Raw genomic sequence first — 22,642 nt, 5'->3', positions numbered from 1 at the left:
GGCCTTTTTCTAAAATTTTATTTGGCAAAGTTCTAGAACTGCTAGTGATGGTAATAAGAAAAATATTAAAGGTACAAACATTGTCAAGAAAAGACATAATTACCCCTATTTACAAATGACATAATACTTTACTTAGAAAACCCCAGAGAATCAACAAAGAAGCTAAATGAGATTACTTCAGTAAAGTAGCAAGATACACAATAAATCCACAGAAATTGTCAACATTTCTCTATAGCAACAATATGGTATGGGCTTGGTCTAAGTGGCAAAACGTTGGACTTGAAGTCCAGAACAAAGCAAGCCTGGAAGCCCAGTCTACATTATCATCATCATATTACTAGAGAGAAGAAACTAAAAAATTGGAAAAATATGGTCCTTGACCTAACTAGGAAGAAAAAAAAAGATATACAGATAAAATAAAAGGCAAATTACAATGTGTTATATCAGTATTTACTAAAAATAGAATATTATGTAAAAATTACAAACATTTACCTCAAACCTCTCTTGCTCCATTCTGTGATGATCCTCAAGTTGCTGTTCTAGGTAGGCCAGATTCCGAAATTTTTCCAGGTAAATGTCATACTGCTTCTGCAATTCCTCCTCAATCTTCTCATATTCATCCATAAAGGCTGGTCTGTATAGGCCAAAGAAAATGAAAGTGAAAGATCTTTGGCTCTCTTCTGTTTAAATTTTTTATCAATATAATAAGTATATCAATATATTATATAAATACATAAATATATAAACAACATACTATATATAAGAATAGCTTACTTTGACATATGGAAGAGATGGAAAGAAAAACTGAATTGCCAATAACAAAGAGGAATGCCTAATATAGGGGGTGCCATCATGCAACAACAAAACTGAGAGTCTAAAAAGAGCTGTAGAGGCTGGGCCTCCATAGACTCAATCTAGCAAAATGAAATTTAATAGGGGCATAGATTTGGAGCTGGAAGGGACCTCAGTGGTCATCTATTCAACCCCCTCAAGAAGAGGAAGCCAAGGTCCCCTTGAGGTTTAGCACTTTGTCCAAGTGGCCAACCTGGAATTTGAAACAGGTTCTTTGATCCCAGATCCAGCCCTCTTTTGCTTTACCATGTTGCCCCCCCAAAATTTAATATCCTGAATTTGGGTTTAAAAAATCAACTTCACACATACGTGATAGGGTAATGAGGATAGAACTTGTACAAAGAGCCTGGAGATTTAATAGACTGCAAATTCAATATATTCAACAGTATAATGCAGTTGCCCCAAAACCAGCTGCAATTTTGTTTCACAAATGAAGGAGGTGTTTCCACTTCTGGGAGCCAAGATGTCGGAGTGAAAAGGTAGTCGCTCTCACTCTCCCCTATCAACCTCTGAAAACCCAGAAAATATCACCCCAGAAAAAAACCCTGGAACAGGTGAACTAGACGAAAGACAGGGAGCAGCAGTGCAGCAGCCCAGCAAACAGGTCTCCCAGTGCCTCAGCAAGAATAAGGGAGGCAGAACTACAAGGGGCCCCAGGCAGATAAGTACCCTGCAGCATTCATCTAAAAGGAGGTGAAGAAAACAACCTAAAGGCTTCCTAAAGCCCCAGCCTTGCTGGTTCCAGCCCAACACCAGGTGAGCTGTCGGAGCCCTGCAGCCTCCAACTGTGAAGAAATACTGAAGCCCAGGTGGTAGAACAGGCAAACACCAACACCTGGACCTCCAAGTGCCTCAGTGAGGGGGGTGGGGGTGGGAACCAGTGGAAACCAGCTCAGAAAAACACCAGGTGCCTCAGCACTCTACTGCCAAGGAATCTCCCAGTGTATTAGCAGAAACAAGAAAGACAACACTGCAGGGGGCCCCAGGCAGATAAACACCCTGCAGCACACATCTAAAAGGAGCTGAAAAAAGCTAATGGAAAGGAAAAGCAGGCAACCTAGAATTGCCTGAAAGTTCCAGCCTTGCTGATTCCAGTCCAACACGAGGCAAGCTGCCAGAAACCTACAGCCTCCAGTTGCCAACATAAGAGGCCCCAGCACACAAAGCCAGTGACCAAGACCTAGGCTCCAACACAAGAAGCTTGGGTCAGTGCCCTCTGTTCCCCAGCAGGAGAGCTCAATCTCTTTAAAGGCCAGGGAATAAAGAAACACCATGAGTAAAAAGAAACGTACCACAGATTCATATTATGAGAAAAGTGAAGATCAAGACAGAAATTCTGAAGAGGACAACATTGTCAACAAACCCACATCTGCAACATCAAAAGGGAATATGAACCGGTCTGAAGCCCAAAAAGCCTTCTTAGAAGAGCTCAAGAAGGATTTTAATAGTCAAATGAGAGAGGTAGAAGACTCCTTCAAAAATACAATTGACCAACTGGAAAAAAAATACACTAAAGAAAACAAGTCCCTAAAAAACACAATTGGCCAATTGAAGAAGGAAGGACAAAAACTAACAGAAAAGTACACTGAAGAAAACAAGTCCATAAAAAACACAATTGGCCAATTGAAGAAGGAAGTACAAAAACTAACAGAAGAAAACAATCTGTTAAAAACTAGAATTGGACAAATGGAAACTAATGTCTCTATGAGAGACCAAGAATCAGTCAAACAGAAACAAAAAAAAAATGAAAAAATAGATGAAAACGTAAAATACCTCATCAGTAAAACAACCAACCTGGAAAATCAATTCAGGAGAGACAATTTTAAAATTATTGGACTACCTGAAAATCATGATAAAAAAAGAGCCTGGACAGTATCTTTCAGGAAATCATAAAGGAAAATTGCCCTGAAGTCCTAGAACCAGAAGGTAAAATAACCATGGAAAGAATCCACCAATTACCACCTGAAAGAGATCCCAAATTGACAATGTCAAGGAATACAACAGCAAAATTCCAAAATTACCAGATGAAAGGGGAAGGTGCTGCAAACAGCCAGAAAGAAACAATTTAAATATCATGGAACCACAGTCAGGATTACACAGGACCTTGCAGCTTCTATATTAAAAGACCGAAGGTCGTGGAACATGATATTCTGTAAGGCAAAGGAACTTGGAATGCAGCCAAGGATCAACTACCCAGCAAAAATGAGCGTGATTTTTCAAGGGAGGAGATGGATACTCAACGAAATAGGAGACTTCCAAACTTTCCCGATAAAAAGACCAGAGCTCAACACATGAAGGGGGTGATCACATCCATTGTGCAATGCCCTGCTCAGACCACACTAGAATTGGGTGCAGTTTTTGGCACCATGTTTAGGAAGAACACTGACAAATTAAGAGTACATTCGGGAAGGCAACCAGGATGTTGAAGGAATTTGAAATCATGTCATATCAGAATTAACTGAAAGAAACAGGGATAATTAACCTGAAGAACAGAAGACTTAGTGGAGATATGATAGTTCCTTCATACATACTTAGGGCAGTTACACAGAGAAAAGAGTCCATTTTTTTTAAGTGTTCCTATAGGATAGAATATACAGTGAAGCAATTTTGACTCAGTATAGGGAAAATGTTCTGAAAAATTAGAGCTACCACAAAGTGTTTATAAAAGCCCCCTAAGGAAGGCAGAGAATTCCTTATTGCTGGAGGTCTTCAAATGGCAGCCATATGATCACATATTGTAGATAAGATTCATTGTTTAAATAGAGGTTGGAATAGCTGTTCTCTCTGAGGTCCTTTCCAACTCTGAAATTCTATGATTTCTATAAAATAAATGCACTAAGGATTAGCATTCTCTTCCTGGTTTTCTTCTTTGAGGCAGCTGGTGGTATAGTAAGTAGACAGCTGGTCCAAGGGTCAGGAAGACGAGTTCAAATCCTACCTCAGACACTTGTTAACTGTATGACCTTGGGCAAGTCACTTAATCTATTTGCTTTAGTTTCTTTGACCATAAAATAGGGATAAATAATAACACCTACCTCACAGGGTTGTTGGGAGGATCAAATGAAATAATAATTATAAAATCACTTAGCACAGTTCCTGGAACACAGTAGGCACTACATAAATGTTTATTACATTCTTTTCCCTCCTGTGGAAAGACTTGAATGAAAAGAATAATGCTTGAAACTAGTTTTCAAAATACAGAAACTAGACATGTATACCTAGTGAATGTTTACCTTGATTTTAGCAAAACACTTGACAAAATCTCAGATGATATTTTTCTGGACAACGGAAGAGATGTAGGCTAGATAACAGGACAAATACACAGGTGGATTCAGAACTATTTGAATTAATGGACCCCAAAAGTAACCATTTTAATGATAACTAGGAAGGTAGTTTCTAGTGAAGAACCCCACAGATTTATCCTTAGTTTTGTGCTAGTTTAGTATTTTTATTAATGATTTGGATAAATGGCATGCTGTCAGATTTGTAGCTGGCACAAAGCTGGTAGGGATAGCTGGCTGGTTGCTGTCCTTTGTTCTCAAGAAGACCAAAATGACATCATTATAGAGTCAAGTTACTGTGTGTCCAACTGTGGCTGATCAGACCAAAATGAGCTCAAAATGTTCTACCACTAGTCAGGCAAAAATAGTCCATGTGAACATTTGGGGTGGATTCTCTAAATTTGCACATTTCTTTTGAATTACTTTGATTCTACTTTGCTCATAAAGCATAGCACCTTCTCTAATGAGGGCATACCATGCTGGGTTGTCCTGTGCCAGTATCTCCCATATCATACAATCAATTCCAAAGTTCTTAAGAGAGATCTTGAGGGCGTCCTTGTATCGCTTCTTCCGACCACTATGTGAGCACTTGCCCTGTGAGTTCTCCATAAAACAGTCTTTTAGGCAAGCATATGTTTGGCATTCTAACAATGTGGCCAACCCATTATAGTTGTGTTTTCCGCAGTAGAGTTTGAATGCTTGGCAGTTTAGCTTGAGAAAGGACCTCAGTGTCTGGTATCTTATCCTGCCAGGTGATCTTCAGAATCTTACTAAGACAATTCAGACGGAAGTGATTCAGTTTCCTGGCATGGTGCTGGTACACAGGTTTCACAGGCATACAACAATGAGGTCAGCACAATGGCTCTGTAGACCTTCAGTTCGGTAGTAAGTCTAATACATTTTCTCTCTCACGCTTTCCTTTGGAGCCTTCCAAACACTGAGCTAGATCTGGCAATACGTGCGTCAACCTCATTATTAATGTGTATATCCCTAGAAAGTATACTGCCAAGGTAAGCAAACTTATCCACAGAATTCAAAACTTCTCCATTTGCTGTAACCAATGGTTTCACATACAGGTGGTGTGGTGTTGGCTAATGGAGTACCTATGTTTTCTTGGTGCTGTTAGGCCAAAATTAGCACAAGCAGCAGAGGATCAACTCATACTTTGTTGCATCTCAGTTTTAGAGGCTGAAATGAGTGCACAATCATCTGCAAACATAAAATCATGCACCAACACTCCCTCCCCTTTCGTCTTAGCTTGTAGTTGAAGAATTGCCATCAGTGAAGTAGCTGACCTTGATGTCACATTCGTCCTCATTGAAGGCATCTGACAACATGGCTGAAAACATCATGCTAAAAAGCATGGGAGCAAGCATACAGCCTTGTTTCACTACATTGGCGACTGGGAATGCACGAGTGACAAGCACATTTTTATTAATTACTTGGATAAATGGCATGCTGTTAGATTTATAGATGGTACAAAGCTGATAGGGATTGTCAACATGGGATGACAGAGTCAGGATCCAAAAAGATTAATTGGCTAAGATGTTGGGCCAATTTAATAAGATAGAAGATTCTCTTCAGTTCTGGGCACCACAGTTTAGAAAGCATGCTGGTAAGGTAAAGTGTCCAACGAAGAGTGACCAGGGTAAGTGAAGGGTTTCAAGATTATGTGGGACGTGGCATGAAGGAATTGGATATATTTAAGTCTTTAGGAGAAAGAGTTTACAGAGGACACAATAACTGTCTTTAATTATCTGAAAGACTATCACATAGACACATGATTAGAGTTGGTCAGTTTAGCCCCAGAAGACAGAACTCAGAACCATGGATAGAAGTTTAAGTGGCAGATTTGTCTCAATAAAAGGAAAAGCTTCCTAATGCTCAGAGCTACCCAAAAAAGGGGATAGGCTGCCCTTGGATTACTATAGTGGATTCCTCCTCACAAGAGGTCTTTAAGAAAATGCTTGCCTTTTTGTGGTAGCAAAGAATTAAAAATTAGGAAATGCCCTGTTTTTATAAATTTATGAATGGGGAATGGATGAACAAGTTGTGATATAGGATTGTAATGGAATTTTACTGTGCTATAAGAAATGATGAGCAGCATGCTTTCAGAAAAACCTGGAAAGATTTACATGAACTGATGCAAAATGAAATGAGCAGAACCAGGAGGACATTGTACCCAGCAACAGCAATACTGTACAATGTTCAGCTGTGAAAAACTTAGCTATTCTCAGCAACACAAAGATCGAAGATGATTCTGAAAAACGCTATCCTGGGGCAGCTAGGTGTGGCAGTGGATAGAGCTACAACCTTGGGAGTCAGGAAGACCTGAGTTCAAATCCTGCTCAGACACTCGACATTTACTAGGTGTGTGACCCTGGGCAAATCACTTAATCCCAATTGCCTCACAAAAAAAAAAAAGAAAGAAAAATGCTATCCACCTCCAGAAAAAGAACTGATGGAATCTGAATGCAGATTGAAGCATTATTTTTTTCTTTACTTTTTCTTTTGGTTTTGGTCAGTGTTTTCTTTCACAACATTACTAATATAGAAATATGTTTTACATGACTATACATGTGTAACATTTATCAAATTGCTTGCCTTCTCAATAAGGGGGGAGAAAAGACAGGGTGGGAGAAAATTTGGAACTCAAAATTGTAAAAAACGAAGGTTATAAACTGTTTATACATGTAACTGGAAAAAATATTTTAAAAAAAAGAAAAGAAAATGCTGGCTGACTGCTTGTCAGGCATGTTGTAGAGAAGATTCTTATACTAGTGTGGCCTCTATGGCCTTTCTAAGTCTTAGAATTGGTGATTCTGGTTAAAAACTGCCCCCATGTACAGAGATGTTTCAATTGGCCTTCTCAATTAATTTCTTATTTATTTATTCTTATTACAGATCCTAAGGGAAGAGTTCTATTCTTTAAAAAAAAAGTCAGATAAATATAAAATATAAAATAGTTATAAAAATATATATATATATATATATATATATATATATATATATAATAGTTTATAACTTCTTAGCCTAAACCAATTTAGAGATACCTAGGAAATAGATTTCTGCTCCCCACCTCCCAGAAAAAGTTACTTAAAAAACAAAATATTCAATATGATTTTTTTTTCTGGAATAATATTTAAAGTAGAGAGAACAAACATTCAGAGAACAGTGTTCTAAAAGTAGAAGGAATGTAACAGTGATCCTTCAGCCAGAGTAAAAACTTAATTTTTACCTGCAATTATATCTTAATTTTCCCTGCTGCTGCAATTCCACAGAAGATAAGATACATTTTGACATTAGGTAAAATTTCAAATGAGTAAACTAAATCAGTTGCACTAGCAAGGAAGGAGAGAAGGGGGAGAGAAAAGGGAAGGAGGAGAAATAATGTAGCTATGTAGAGAATGGAGGGACTATGGGAAAAAGCAAAGAGAAAGGGGGAGGGGTGGGGGAGAGAGAGAGCAAAATATTTTTGAAAAAGCAGAACAAAGAAGAAAATTACAAAGATATATATTAAGAACCTATTTTTAAGAATCTACAGGTTTGAAAGGTCACAGGCACAAGAACCATACTTAGCAATTCATATGTAATGTTGCATTTATCAACGTGACCATAAAGAGGTTAGTTTCAAGTAGGAAAACCAGGATGGAGATTAACTACTGGTCTGAAAAGGGAGAAATCAATTCAAAACATGCTTCCATGTAATTTGCTATAAGGGTCTGGTCTGATGTAATCAAGTCTTGTGTAACCACCACCATCTGGATTTACTTACTTCGCATTCCAAAAAATTTCAAAAGCTCAAACTCTAGAGAGTTAAGAATTAAATAATGTTCTAAAAATTTTGAAAACAGCAAAGAAAACTGAGTTTAACTGTCTGATTCAGTGGATAACTTCAGTGGGTAACTGAAGTCTAGTTTGTAGACTTTGAACTTGAACTACTTCTTGGGCAGTGAGCACCCCCCCATTATATTCTATTCCCTTAAGTCTTTTGCTGCTTTATCATTTCAAAGACTTGCACTCTCCTGTAGGTACCTGACACTCTGCAGAGTCTGCAGGCGCTTTCGGTTTCTTTCAAGTTCTAATTTTCTTTTTTCAATTTTGGCTTCTAAGTTTGCTTCATCCGAGGCCACGTTGTTGAGCAAGTCTTTAGTTTTCTGAACTTGTGCCTGAAAATGACAAGATAAGTCAGCGTATCAACTGTCATTCAAATGCTTTATAAAAAGCCATTTCTAAGTTATCAAAATCACAGATTCATAAGGTTAAAAGAGCCTTCAAAAGGTCACCTTGTTTAACTTCCTACTTTTAGGCTGTTTCACAGGCTTGTGGATCTAGAAGTGGAGGAGATCCTCAAGGGTCATCTAATCCAACCCCTTCATTTTACAAATAAGGGTACTGAGGCCAAAAGAGGTTAAGAAATTTGCCCAAGATCACAAAAGTAGCGAGCCAAAGTCTGACCCCCAGATTCTCTGACTCTAAATTCAGAACTCATCTAAGTCCAGAAATATGGTTATCTATTCCTTTACCAGAAGAGGGCCTTCCTTCTTAAGATTTTTTTGAGGGGGGGCCTAGAAGGAACCTTAAGGATCATCCTCTCTCATTTTAGAGAGATCCAGTGGGGCCAAGTGAAATGTCCAAGGTCATAAAATTTGTTAATAGTAAAGCTAAGAATCAAGTCTTCTGCCCCTAATCTGCTGATCCTTTATTTAATCATACTGCCTCCCCAGGTAAGTAGAACAGATAATAGAACCATTTTCAGATAAGAAAACTGAGGTTTAAGTAAACCAATGTCAATAAGCAGATAACCAATCAATTAGGTTTCCTAAGAAACCTAAAGATACCAGAAGTAGAAACTTCCCAATGATCAAGAAGCTTGTGCCATTCATTTGGTACTTAACACATACTGCCTTGTATTATTACCTTTGATACATAGATAATACATGATCCTTAGTCTCATAAACAAAGGGAAATTAACATCTGCCTAGTGTTCAAAACTATAAATATGTTAGTGTTAACATAGATCTGTGATCTATGAAGGGACCTCAGAAGATATCTAGTCCAAGTCGCTCATTTTACAGATGCAGAAACTGAGGCCCAGAACTTCTGAATGAATGATAAAGTATTTGTTATATGCCAGACACCAGGGATGCAAATACAAGCAAGATGGTCCTTGCCTTCAAGGAGCTTACATTCTAATAGAGGAAGACAACCACATAAAGGGAGCTAGAATGAGGAATGGATGGAAGTAATGGAAATGGCCAGGAAATGACATGGAATCCTGATTTCAGACAGGATGTGACAAGTGAAGGGAGGGGGAAAAGTTAGGAAATATCTTTTGCCAATGATGCCTCACCTTCATTATTAGCACTGTGCTGTTTCTAACTTGTTTCTAATAGTTTTATTCTTACTTAACAACAAGTATCAATGGTATAACTGCCATACCTAGGGTTTTATTGTATAACACGGGACATATTCTTGCTTCCCTTTGATAAGGCCATACCTTATCTATCTGTGTATCTCTCCCAACAATTTCCACCATGTTTTGCACACAGCAATTACTTACTAAATGTTCTAAATATAAATTTACATAAATGTAAATTGTTTATTTCCCCACTTGTGTCTTAAGGGGAACCTGTGCTAATAAACTTTCTCTCCAACATCTGTATTATAGCTGATGAATCATACGAGATTTTGTGGTACAATGTTAATAATTAAAAAGAACAATCTTGGGATTCTGGAGTGTCCTAAGCTTCTTACCATTAACATGTACTGTCAAGGCTGTTGTAGAGATAGAAGTACATAGTTTTGTGTAAGCAAAGTGACAATTGCTGTGGGTATTTGGATATGATAAATGTTAATTAACAGCAAAACAACCTTACCAAAATATCTTTGACTGCAATCCTCATCACTTTTTCAGTCTCATTTATCTCTAGTGGTCTGGCAATTGCTTCTGTTCTCAATTCCTATAAGCAAAAAACAATCCATTTACACATGGGTCTAAAAGAGACAATTATTAAAACCAGTACTCCTAGAACTAAATGATTAATGCATTTATTTAAACGATACATAAGCATACTCTATTAAAGTATCTTACAAAATGTGTGCAGTGGTTCTCTATTTTTAATATCTTATACATTATTTATATGTATTACCAGATGAATGAATATTCTATTTATAAAAATTTGACAGATGCTGGTACAAACTAACACATTCACCTGGTCAAGGAGAGATCATCCAAACCTGAGTAAGCCTTCAGGAGTTAAGACATTTGACTTCAACTTGCTTAGGATTCATTGCACAAGCATTACCTATCCATGTGGCATCCGTCTAAACACATACATGTCTCTAAGTAATATTGTGATAACATTACTCTATGGCGAGATTACAAATTTTACCAAATATTCTCCTACTGGTTACTATTTTATCTATGTTTACATACAAAGTATATTCCTTTTGCCACCTTTTTCCTTTCTGGAGGCGTGCCTCCTGTTTTGCCCATCCATCCATTTATTCTTTCAATTCCACAAATGTTTATTAAATGCATATTATGCATACTACACCACTGGCTTTCCAATTGGAGCCATGGAACATTACAGGCAATTCAGAGACTTGCTCACGTGCATGCACTTGCAAGTACTGGATCTGCATGATTTATGGCACACTTAAGTGAAATGTATGGCCTGGTAGTGTGCAGCAGCACATTCTATGTACTGAGCCACTGTTATTATACCATTGATGAGGGTATTATAAGAGAATAAACAAGCTTTTGCAAGTAGCATTTCAAAACAGGCCATATCTTTACCATCACACAATTGGTTGAAAGATTTTTAAAATTAGAGAAAATTTTAAAAATCCTATTGTGCTTACTATTTATTATGAAAATATTTTTAATTCACTAGGGCAAAACCACCACCTCAAAGGCTCTTTTCCAAAAAAGCTGCCTTTCATGTAAATAGCAAAAAGTGAAAGATTCCTTGAAAGACATAAGAAAGAATCTTATTTGATGGCCCTCTCATCAATAATATCAGGCAAGGCATAAAACAGAGAGATATTCATCAGAGGTATTTGCCACAGTCATGTTGAAGTTGAAGAAGGATTCTCTACAGATGGTAAGGCTCTCCAGATGCTTTCTTTTGTTTATGACATTATACTAGTTTCATCAAGCCCCAGATCAGTATTGAGCCTCCTAGAAGAGAGTCTACTCAAAAGACTCTGGCCTAACCATCTGCACAGGAAAAACCAAGCAGATAAAGAACCCTTATCATCCAGACTATGACATGCAGTTAGATGTAAAACCCATAGAGGTTATTCATCAGTTTACGTATCTCAGGTGGACATTGCAAATGGACAATTAGTTGGGTCCAGAATTAAATAAGAGGACAGAGTGGGCTAGATTTCCAATGGGAAAATGCAGAAATCCTTTAATTACTCCAAACTTTTCCCTAAAATGAAGGCCTATCCTTTTGTTTTTGTTTTTTAATTAATTTATTTTAAACTTCAATACACAATAAGAAAAGAAAAATAGTATTGCCATGTGCACAGCAAAATGTAAGAGAAGATTAAAAATATACAGCAATAAATTTCTGTTTCAAAAAAGCCTATATAATAAATACTGTGTACTGTGTTCAGAGCTCTCCATCTTTTCTTTGCTTCCTTGTAAGTCTGCTTTTGTTCTAGGCCTATCTTATTATATAACAATTAAAATAGTTGTTATATGGGTACAAGTCATGGAACACTAGAATCTCTGAAGAATAAAAACAGTATCATTTAGAAGGCAATGGGGGAGGAATGCTATAGTAGTAAGAAGGATACAATACAAAAAAAAGGATACTAAAGTAAAGGATGTCTTCAAAGAAATGTGTGATTGGAAAATGTGGGCTAAAGAGCTACAAAACTGTGTATACCCTTTGACCCAGCAATGTCACTACCAGGTCTATATCCCAAAAAGATTAAAAAAAAAAAAGGAAAAGGACCTATATGTACAAAAATATTCTTAGCAGCTCTTTTTGTAGTGGCAAAGAATTGAAAATTAAGGGGATGCCCATCAACTGGGGAATGGCTAAACAAGTTGTGGTATAAGATTGTAATGGAATATTATTGAGCTATAAGAAATGATGAGCAGGATTCTCTAAAAAAAAAAAACAAACCTGGAAAGGATTACACAAACTGATGCAAAGTAAAGTGAGCAGAAGCAGGAGAACATTGCACACAGTAACAGCAATATTACACAATCGCTGTTAACAACTTAATTATTCTCAGCAATACAATGATCCAAGATAATTCTGAAGGCCTTATGATGAAAAACACTATCCACTTACAGAGAAAGAACTGATGAAGGATTGAAGTAAGCATTTTTACTTTCCTTTTTTTTCTTGGGGTTTTTTTGGCCTGTGTTTTCTTTCATAATGTTGCTAACGTAGAAATATACTTTGTATGACTATACATATATATCAATATCAAATTGCTTGCCTTCTGAAGGAGGGGGGAGGAAAGGACAGGGAGAGAGAGAATCTGGAACTCAAAATTTTTTTTAAATGTTACAAATTGTTTTTACATGTAATAGGAAAAAATAAAATACAAAAATTTAAGACTAAAAAGAAGGAAAAAAAAAGAAAAAGATAGGCTAATAACAAGGTGAAAACAAGAGATAACTAACATGATACTACAAGTGCTCTACTGGTATCCTTATGATTCCAAAGAAAATGAAGAAGTCTTCCATTAGGTGGACTCATTCTGGCAAATTTATAGGAAGACATGGACAAGAATTCAAAAAGATGGGCAGGCATGGATGGGTTGCAATCTGCATCACTGAAGGGCATATACATATTATACAAATCCATTTGGTTATCTGAGTATCATAGGGCACTGGGAATATAAAGATAAAAATAAAACAGCCTCCATCTACAAGGAGCTTAAATTTACTGGACAGAATATGGTATCAGCATAATTAAATATAATACAAGACCTATAATACAAAACCAATGCAACCAAGATTAGAAGGAAAGTAGAAAATTGGGAGAGAACTTTTACAATCAGTGTCTCTGATAAAGGCCTCATTTCTAAAATACATAGAGAATTAAGTCAAATTTATAAGAATACAAGTCATTCCCCAATTGATAAATGGTCAAAGGATAGGAACAGGCAGTTCTCAGATGAAGAAATTAAACCATCCATAGTCATGTGAAAAAATGCTCTAAATCACTATTGATTAGAGAAATTCAAATCAAAACAACTTGAGGTACCACATCACACCTATCAGATTGTCCAACATGACAAAACAGTAAAATGATAAATGTTGGAGAAAATGTGAGAAAATCGGAACATTAATGCATTGCTGGTGGAGTTGTGAAATGAACCAACCATTTTGGGGATCAATTTGGAATTATGCCCAAAGGACTATCAAAATGTGCAAACCCTTTGACCCAGCAATAGCACTTCTAGGGCCGCATCCCAAAGAGATCATAAAAATGGGAAAAGGACCCACATACACAAAAATATTTATAGCAGCTCTTTTGGTGGTGGCCAAGAACTGGAAATTTGAGGGGATGACCATCAATTGGGGAACGGCTGAACAAGTTCTGGTACATGAATGTAATGGAATACTATTTTGCTATAAGAAATGATGAGCAAGCAGACTTCAGAAAAACCCAGAAAGACTTGTATGGTTTGATGGTGAGTGAAGTGAGCAGAACCAGGAGAACATCGTACACAGTAACAGCCATGTTGTGTGATGACTAACGTTGATAGACTTAGCCTTTCTCAGCAATGGAAGGATCTAAGACATCTCCAAAGGTCTCACGATGGAAAATGCTATCCACATCTAAAGAAAGAACTATGGACTTTGAATGCAGATCGAAGCATATTATTTGCTATTTTTTTCTTCTGTTTTGTTTTGTTTTCTCTTTCTTGTGGTTCCTCCTACTGGTTCTAATTTTCCTTATAACATCACTAATGTGAATATGTTTAATAGGAATGTATATGCATAGGCTATATCAGATTGCAAGCCTGGGGAGGAAGGGGGAGAAAAATTTTAAACTCAAAAGCATATGGAAGATAAATCAAAATAAATTAAGAAGAAAAAGAAAAAAACAAGTTATATAAGGAATTGAAACAAACATAAGAACGAAAACCATATAGATAAAAGGTCAAACAATATGATTAGGTTATTCTCAAAAGAAAAAAGTTATCTACAAATACATGAAAAAATGCTCTAAGTCACTAAAAATAAGAGAAATGTAACTTAAAGCAACTCTGAGGTTCCACTGTATACTCATCAGATTGGCAAAGATGACAAAAAAGGAAAATAACAATTGTTGGAGAGGCTGTGACAAGATAGGCATACAAGTTTTGTTTTGTTTTGTTTTTGCCGGTGGAGCTGTGAATTAGTCCAACTATTCTGGAAAGCCATATGTCCTCAAAATCACTAAACTCTGCATACCCTCTTGATCCAGAAATACCAACACTAGGCTTATACCCCAAAGAGATCAAAGAAAGAGGAAACAACTCATACGCACAAAAATATTTATAATACCATTTTTTGTTGTAGCAAAGAAATGGAAACAAAAGTGGTGTTCATCACCTTGGGAATGGCTGAACACCTTATGAATATAATGGAATAATATGGGGTTGTAAGTATGACAAAAGAGAAATTCAGAGAAGTTTGAATGACAATCACAACTACAAAAGACTAATGATAAAATGTTTCTCACCTCTAGTTATGAACGTAAGGTGCAGAATGATACATACATTTCCAGACATGGCTGATGTACAGATTTATTCTGCTTAACTTACGGGCCTTTGTCATAAAGAAGGGCTTTTATTTGAGAGAGGGTGAGGGAAAGGTGGAGCACTATCAAGCAGAATGAAGGAAGTAGTGATAGTAATAGCAAAAAAAGAAGGAAACAAAGAAAAGAATATGAAAGAAATTCTAAACACACACAGGAGAAAGCAGAAGGAATTTCAAAAGCAAGGCAAAGTTAGAACTACTCTGCTAAATTTAAAATAATCTTTAAAAACCAGCTGTATGTAAAAGAAATTTACAGTCTTATATATAATATTTTTTTCTCTTCTTTATCTAAGGAGATGTTCGTATTTGTTGATGTTTGTCAACTTCACAATAAGAAAAAAGATAAAATTTAAGCAAGATTTGTAGCTATCCTTGCCAAGGGAAAAAAATCTGTAAGGGTGAATAGAAGATTTTTTTTTCAGTGAAAAAATGTTTTCTGTATTTAACTGAACATAAGAAATAGCACAAGAATCATTTTTTTTGGTCGTTTTACAACTGATAGTACTACTCACAGTAATAGTTCTACAATATTTTGACATCATGATTTTCACTTTAAATTTTGTTTTCCTTTATGAACTTAATGTCTTACCTATTACAGAAATTAGCTAAGCAACAAAATTATTTTCTTTGAACACAACTTACCCGCAGCTCTACTTCTTTGCCAAGTAAATCATAGAGAGATGCTCCTTTTGATGTAATTTCAGAAGCAAGCTGCCTAGCTGCTTTCAAATCTGCAATCTGGAATTTTAAAAAAGCAGAAACATCAGTGACATCCTACATTAGATGGGTGATTTGAAAATTTAAAATGCATATAATTAGAAAGTTAACAGTAAGTCTGACTTTCTGTCAGCAAAAATCTTTAGTTTCCCACAGGTGTTCATACCCTGTCATCTGGATCAAAGCTCGTGGGAGTTAGTGGCAGGAGGAAAACCAGGTACTTCCCATCTCTCTCTCTCCATGACAACCTGAGGAGCACAGTGTTAGAAGCTAGCTAACACACTCAGAAGTACAAGAAATGCTGAAAGGCCTTCCAATATCCCTACTGCCCAGTTATCTGAATAAAAAACCTGTGCCAGGGATCTGGGCAGGTAATTAAGGAGGTCCTCCTTCTTGTTCTGAATCTGCATCACTTCTCTAGTTTCCCCTCCCCCCAGTCTCTTTTGGAGAAAATGCTTTCAAAATCAATGAAAGATAATTACAAAGGTCTGTTTTTTGCATGTCCATTCCAAAATTTCCACTCTAAAAGTGAACAGAACCAAGAGAATGTTGTACACAATAATAGCCACGTTGTGCGATGACTAATATTGATGAACTTAACCCTTCCCAGAAATACAAGGATCTAAGACATCTCCAAAGGCCTTATGATGGAAAATGCTATCCACATCCAAAGAAAGAACTATGGAATTTGAATGCAGATTGAAGCATACTATTTGCTATTTTTTTTGTCTTTTGTTGAGTTTTATTTCTTCTTTCTGGCGGTTCCTCCTATTGGTTCTAATTCTTACAACATAACTAATGTGAAAATATGTTTAATAGGAATGTATATGTATAGCCTATATTAGATTGTGCACCGTCTTGGGGAGGGTGGTGAGGAGGAAGGGGGAGAAAAATTTTAAACTCAAAAGCTCATGGAAGTGACTGTTGATAAATCAAAATAAATTAATAAAAATAAATAAAAATAAAAACAAAAACAAAACAAAACTTCCACTCCACATCACACCGGCAACAGCTGGAAGTCGGAGGAAGAAGATAAGAAAATCTAGGCTAGGTTTGGAGGATTCAGTCATAGGTCTTAGAGAAGCTTCTTTCAAGGAGCTACTTGGCCTATTTTTACACTAGATAAAAAGGGAATTAGTAAGACAAGAAAAGACTATTAAGAGAATAGAGATTAGGAAAGGAGAAATAAGAGTGTCACTAGAGTTAGTTTGTCCCAGGTAAACATTTCCTCAGGAATGCAACTAAGAGGCCTAGTTCACATTTAGACAGAATTTTAGCTGACAAAGCACTTTCCTCACAGAAGCCCTAAAGCAGATAGGTCATTTTTTATCATCTGCATTTTCCACCTAAGATAACTGAACAGACCTGTCTACAATAACAAAGTCATTAAGTGGCAGATGTGAAACTCATATCCAGGTCTCCTTTCTCTAAAATAAGTGCCCTCCCAGCTAATGACAAAATGTCCACAGCTAGAAGTTTGTTCTAGAGAAATTCATTTCTAAGGCTCAGATATAGCTCTATCTACAGATTCTTCCCTAAGTATCTGCTCCCTCATCCTTCTGCCTTTAAACCTAAGGCTTTGTAAAATGGTTAAAACAATCATTATTTATCCTTATTTTACAACTGAGAAAACTGAGGCTCAGAGCAAGTGATTTTGCCACGGTGATAATAATAATGATAGTTGATATTTATATAATACTTTAAAGTTTATAAAATGTTTTCCATATATTATCTTTAATAAGTGAATTTGAAACTCAAATCCAGGTTGTCTGACTCCAAATCCAATGCTTTTCCCACTGAACACTGTAGGTGCTTTTAATAGTTGTTTCCTGAATGAATGAGTTGAATGAAACAAATAATCTTATTGCACACCTACAAGAATATATTTTGCCTTACCTTTGAACCAAGATCAAATTTGAATTTGCTGATATCTTCCTCTCCTATTTCAGAGCCTTCCATTCCTTTGGTTTTCATGGCATTATAAAGGACTGATGTAATTTTCAATAGTTCCTTTACTGCATATCCATCTGCTTGATACAGTTTCTTAGTGTTAAGTTTTATATGAGCTTTGGTGGCCTATTTTTAGAAGAAAAAAAAATCAGGTCCCTTCCATATAATGTCCATAAAAATCATATGTGAACAACTTGGAAAATGTCTAGGTTGAAACGAAAACTTCCAAGAGCAGATTAACATTATACTAACTATGATACCATATTAATAATCATATCAGGCAAAACAAAATAGACTAGGACTAGAAAATGCTAGAGAAAATCTAGACAACCCTGAGGTTTCACCTCATATCCAGCAAATAAGCAATGTCAAAAGATGAGAATAGTCAGTATTGCAGGGATTGTGGAAAAACAAGCACACTAATGTATAGTGGAGCTGTGAAATGGAACAATCATGCTGGAAAGCAATTTGGAATTATGCAAATAAAGTGACTAAAAGGTCTATACTCTTTGATCTAGATATTCTACTGTTAGGCATATACCCCCCAAGGGGGTTAATGATAAAAAGCAAGGATCCATATACACTCAAATACTAATAGCAGCTCTTTTTTGTGGTAGCAAAGAATTGTAAACAGAACAGAAGCTTGTGGATTGGGGCATGGCAAGCAAGGAGCTTGAGCCAGCTCAGAAAGTCGATCATTAAGTTTTCAGGGTGAACATTTACACCTTGGAAACCTGCAAATGTTACAAATCAGGGCTTGATTTATTTTTTGCAGATTGTGTAGACTTAAGAAAGTGATAGAGAAAATGGTAATAATGCAGATTAAACTTCAAAGTGTTGCAGGCACATTTTTTCAGCGAGGCAGCTGTTGAACATTTCCAGCACATTACTAGGCATGACCAAATAAACTGTAGTACATAAATACAGTGAAAAAGTGTGCTTGTAAGAAACAACGAGTGTGATGAATACAGAGAAGTGTGGAAAGACTTACATTGGCTCACATAGCCAGGAAAACAATAAACACAATTACTATAACAATGTAAATAGGAAGAACAGAGACAAAACAATCAAAACCGAATACTGCAAAATTATGCAGCAAACAAACTTGTCTAAAGAAGAGATATGACAAGATGCTCCCCACAAGCCACCTCCCTCCTGCACCATCTTCCCCCCCTCAACCCCTGATCCTTTGGGGTCCACAGGAATAGAACACTGCAAATGTCAAACTTTTTTAATGTGTTGATTGGTTTTGCTGAATTTGTTTTCTCTTCTTCCTCTTTTTAGTTCTCTGTTATAAGTGGCATGACTGTCTGGGAGGAGGTTAGAAAGAAGAGATAACAAGGGGAAACAGATGTAGGTGATATAAAAACAAAAGATATTAACTTTTAAAAATATTTTAAAGGAAATACTACAGAAAATAATTTGAAATCAGCTTTAGTCAGGAGTCTTCCATTCCTAATTCCCTTGATTCTTACTATGAAAATTATGAACTAACCATGAATTGTGCAATTGCCTTAACGAAGAAAACTCGATCTTGCTCTGTCTCAACATCAGAAGGAATGTCAGTCTGAGGCTCATACCTATAACAGGAAAAAGATACAAATCAAACAGCTAGAAGGTATACTGAATGGAATATGCAAAGTTGACACATTTGGAAAGCAAAAAATGGACAATGCACGTATCTCCCCATTCCTAGCAGAATGAGCAAGAGTAAAAACTATATTCAATGCCAAAGCTTCAACATGATCTATGTGAATAGACCAAGAAATAAAAGAAATTCTAAAATGAAAATTTTGGCCCAGTATGCAAAGCAAAACAGATACCTTCTTCATATCTCAAATTTAGATTTAAGTCCTCCAAATATCAATTAGTAGTCAATTCTTGACCCAGAGATAAACCAAACTAGAAATGATAATAGATTTATAAAGACAGTGACAATTTGTTGGCATTAACTTTCTCAGTCTTCTTGATGTATCTTAATAGACATTTCATACAAGAACAAATCCAAATTATTACTGTAACAGTACCTTTAATAATTATAGCTTCAAGAGAGACTTCTGCCAAGTGTACTCTTTATGTGTTTGGGTGTTCAGAGTGAGACACCTAGAGCTAACCAAGAAAAATCTTCTTTTGGGCCAATATATTCTCCTCTCTTATACCTTTCATAATAAACTCTGTTAATTTTTAGCTAATGATCCCATTAAACTCTAATTTCACCAAGCTATTCTATATATCCCACAACAGTATCTGTGAAAGCAGCCATTTTCACAAAGCTCATTAATAAAATCTAGCAATCAAGTTCAACCATTAACAAAGTACTAACCTCTTGACAAGCCAGAGAAGCACTTCAGACACAAGCCCAAAGTTTGGTGTTCGAAAATTCTCCATAGAGATGTGTCGGGGGTATCCCAGAGCCCTCATCATTTCTGTAAAATCTATTCAATAGCATAAAATATTATCTAATCAGCTCTATATTTTCAGGCATTTATCTAATCTATGGATTATCTAGGATCCTAACATTCCATTTTTTGAACCTTTTGGTTATTTCTGTACTGTGGTTGATAAGGCTCCTAGTTGGAAAGAAAGAGATAAAACTCAGAACAATTACTCTGGCTACTGTTTAAAGTTTTATAAAGTTTGGTGGTAAAAGAGATTGCCAATTAATTAAAATAAGCCTTGGGGAATTAACTATGAATTTCATTTACTACTACAATCACTGTCCCCTTTTATCATTAAAATTGGTTAACTGGTTGTCCTTTCTTTTTAACTCAACTTTAGTTAACAAGGGGATTAGTTGAACTCCCAGGACAATATTTAGATTTATTATTAATCAGATTAAGAAAGAGAGTGTTTCAGGTCCTACCTTCATATACATTTTGGAATTTGGTGCGACAAAAAGCTAACCAAGTGGGGAATAGAGAGTCTTCCCATGTACTTAAACAAAGAAAGGATATGAGATGATGACCAAAAATTATAAATTTTGTTCCTGCTATTACAAATGTCTACTAATTTAACTATTATTTTGCTTACTATTTTCATGTCAGAATTCTTATGTTAAATCCATAATAAATGATATTGTACAGCACCGTACAGTTTACAAAGCACCCTACCACCTCACTTAATAACAGCTGAGATAGATAGATAGATAGATAGACAGACAGACAGACAGACAGACAGACAGACAGAGATAGATAGATAGATAGATAGATAGATAGTGCTTTATGTTCACAAAATGCTTTACATAAAGCCCTTTCAAGTAAAGAGAAAGTGTAGTATAATTTGTCTATAGTCACATAGCTAGCAGGTCTCAGAGGTGGGATTTTAACCTAGGTTTCCTGACTCCAAATGCTCTTTCTTCTACATTAGTTTGTCTCCTTTGAGCCTCACAAACACTTGTGAAGTAGTCAGGGCAGACATTGTTATACTCATTTTATAATAAGGAACTTTTTTGGGCTCCTCACCTACAAAATAAGATCCCCAGAAAGGTTCAGTAACTTTCCAAAGTTATGAGCCAGCAATCAAATCAAGGTCTTTGCAACTCCAAAACCAGTCTTCATGTCACATTATGGTGACCCACAAATGCACAGCAATGCCCAGTAACCTTTTTATAACCCTCTTTCTAGGTATTTCTACCTCTTACCCTTCTAATACCACTTAACAAAGTTAAGGTAAATTATGGAAAGGTTAATCCTCTGTCCCACCTTGCAGCCTTCAGTCTCTGAGCCTACCACCCCTGCTATCCGTGAGAAAGGCTGGAGGGAAGAAATGCTAAAAAGGCAATGCAGACTGATGATGTCTTTTCCAAGTACATTTACATTTTAAAAGTGAAGAAAGGAAAATGGTCGAAGGATATGAAAATGAAATTCTCAAAGAGAAGCCATCCAAGCTATATATAGATGTATGGAAAAATGTATTCCAAATCACTAATAATCAAAGAAATGTACATTAAAGCAATTCTGAGGTTCTACCTTCCACTCATCAGACTGGGAAAGTTGACAAAAAAACAAAGGATGACACATGTTGAATGGGCTGTGTGAAAACAGAAACAATGATCTTGTTGGTGGAGTCATGAATGCAGCCATTGTGGAAAGTAATCTGCAATTATCCTAAAAATGTTACTAAACTATTCGTGCCCTTTGACCCAGTGACACTACTACTAGGCCTATACTCCAAATATCAAAGAAAGAGAAGGTCCTACATGTGAAAAAAAAAGTTTATATCAGCTTTTATCTTGTGGTGGCAAAGAACTGGAAAATAAGGGGTGACTATCAATTGGGGAATGACTGAACAAATTATGATATATAATAATGGATTGTGCCACAAGAAATGAAGATAGTTTCAGAAAAACTTGGGAAGATTTGTACAATCGGATGCAGAGTGAAATGAACAGAACCAGAAGAACAATTTATACTATAATATCAATATTGTAATTTTGAAAGACTTAAGAACTGTATTTAATGCAGCAATCAACCATGACTCCAGTGGGTAGATGCTTAAAAATGAATGCTACCCAACTCACGAAAGAGAGAGAGAGAGAGAGAGAGAGAGAGAGAGAGAGAGAGAGAGAGAGATCACCATCCAATATGCAGAAGGAGATACACATTTTTTGATATGGCTAATACAGGTATGTGTTTTGCCAGGCTAGGTTTATTTGTTATAAGGATTTTGTATTTTTCTTTCTGTAGAGGAAGGAGAGGTGGGAGGTATTAAAAAAAATGATTGATAATTGAAAAAAAGTAATAAATATCTTATTTTTTTTAAGTGAGTTAAAGGGAAAGCCTACGGTTTAACCCAATAAAGTGAATCTTTAGGGAAGAATTTCAAGTAATGGTCCCTGAGGGAGAGATATATTTAGTGAAGACACTTACAAATGTCCCTGAAGTCTTATCAAATAAGGGTCATTGTGCTACAGTAAAGTAAACCCTGTTCCAAATATTTAGACCTAGTTCTGCCACTACCTTTCTATGTGATTTTAGACAAGGAGCTTTCCCCCTGTAAGCCTCAATTTCCTCCTCTGTAAAATAAATGGATGGCACATATAATCTTCCAGTTTTTA

The 22,642-nt window shown here is 36.2% G+C and overlaps 1 protein-coding gene across 4 annotated transcripts in view; it reads right to left on the bottom strand.

Moving 5' to 3' along the window:
* Positions 1–22,642, bottom strand: part of CLUAP1 (clusterin associated protein 1) — an 80,905-nt gene that overhangs the window by 22,670 nt on the left and 35,593 nt on the right. For all 4 annotated transcript variants that reach the window (XM_078152644.1, XM_078152645.1, XM_078152646.1 and 1 more), the window contains 7 exons: positions 19,910–20,021; positions 19,082–19,166; positions 17,533–17,712; positions 15,562–15,657; positions 10,013–10,096; positions 8,169–8,302; positions 493–634 (listed from right to left, as the gene is read on the bottom strand). In XM_078152644.1, the coding sequence (XP_078008770.1) occupies positions 493–634; positions 8,169–8,302; positions 10,013–10,096; positions 15,562–15,657; positions 17,533–17,712; positions 19,082–19,166; positions 19,910–20,021 (833 nt within the window). The remainder of the gene's footprint in view (positions 1–492; positions 635–8,168; positions 8,303–10,012; positions 10,097–15,561; positions 15,658–17,532; positions 17,713–19,081; positions 19,167–19,909; positions 20,022–22,642) is intronic.

Source organism: Phascolarctos cinereus, unplaced genomic scaffold (genome assembly GCF_003287225.1).
Source record: "Phascolarctos cinereus isolate Bilbo 61053 unplaced genomic scaffold, phaCin_HiC Scaffold_4;HRSCAF=312, whole genome shotgun sequence".
Taxonomy (NCBI): Eukaryota; Metazoa; Chordata; class Mammalia; order Diprotodontia; family Phascolarctidae; genus Phascolarctos; species Phascolarctos cinereus.
The sequence above is the reverse complement of the archived record's forward strand: the minus strand, read 5'-3'. Positions and strand labels throughout refer to the sequence as shown.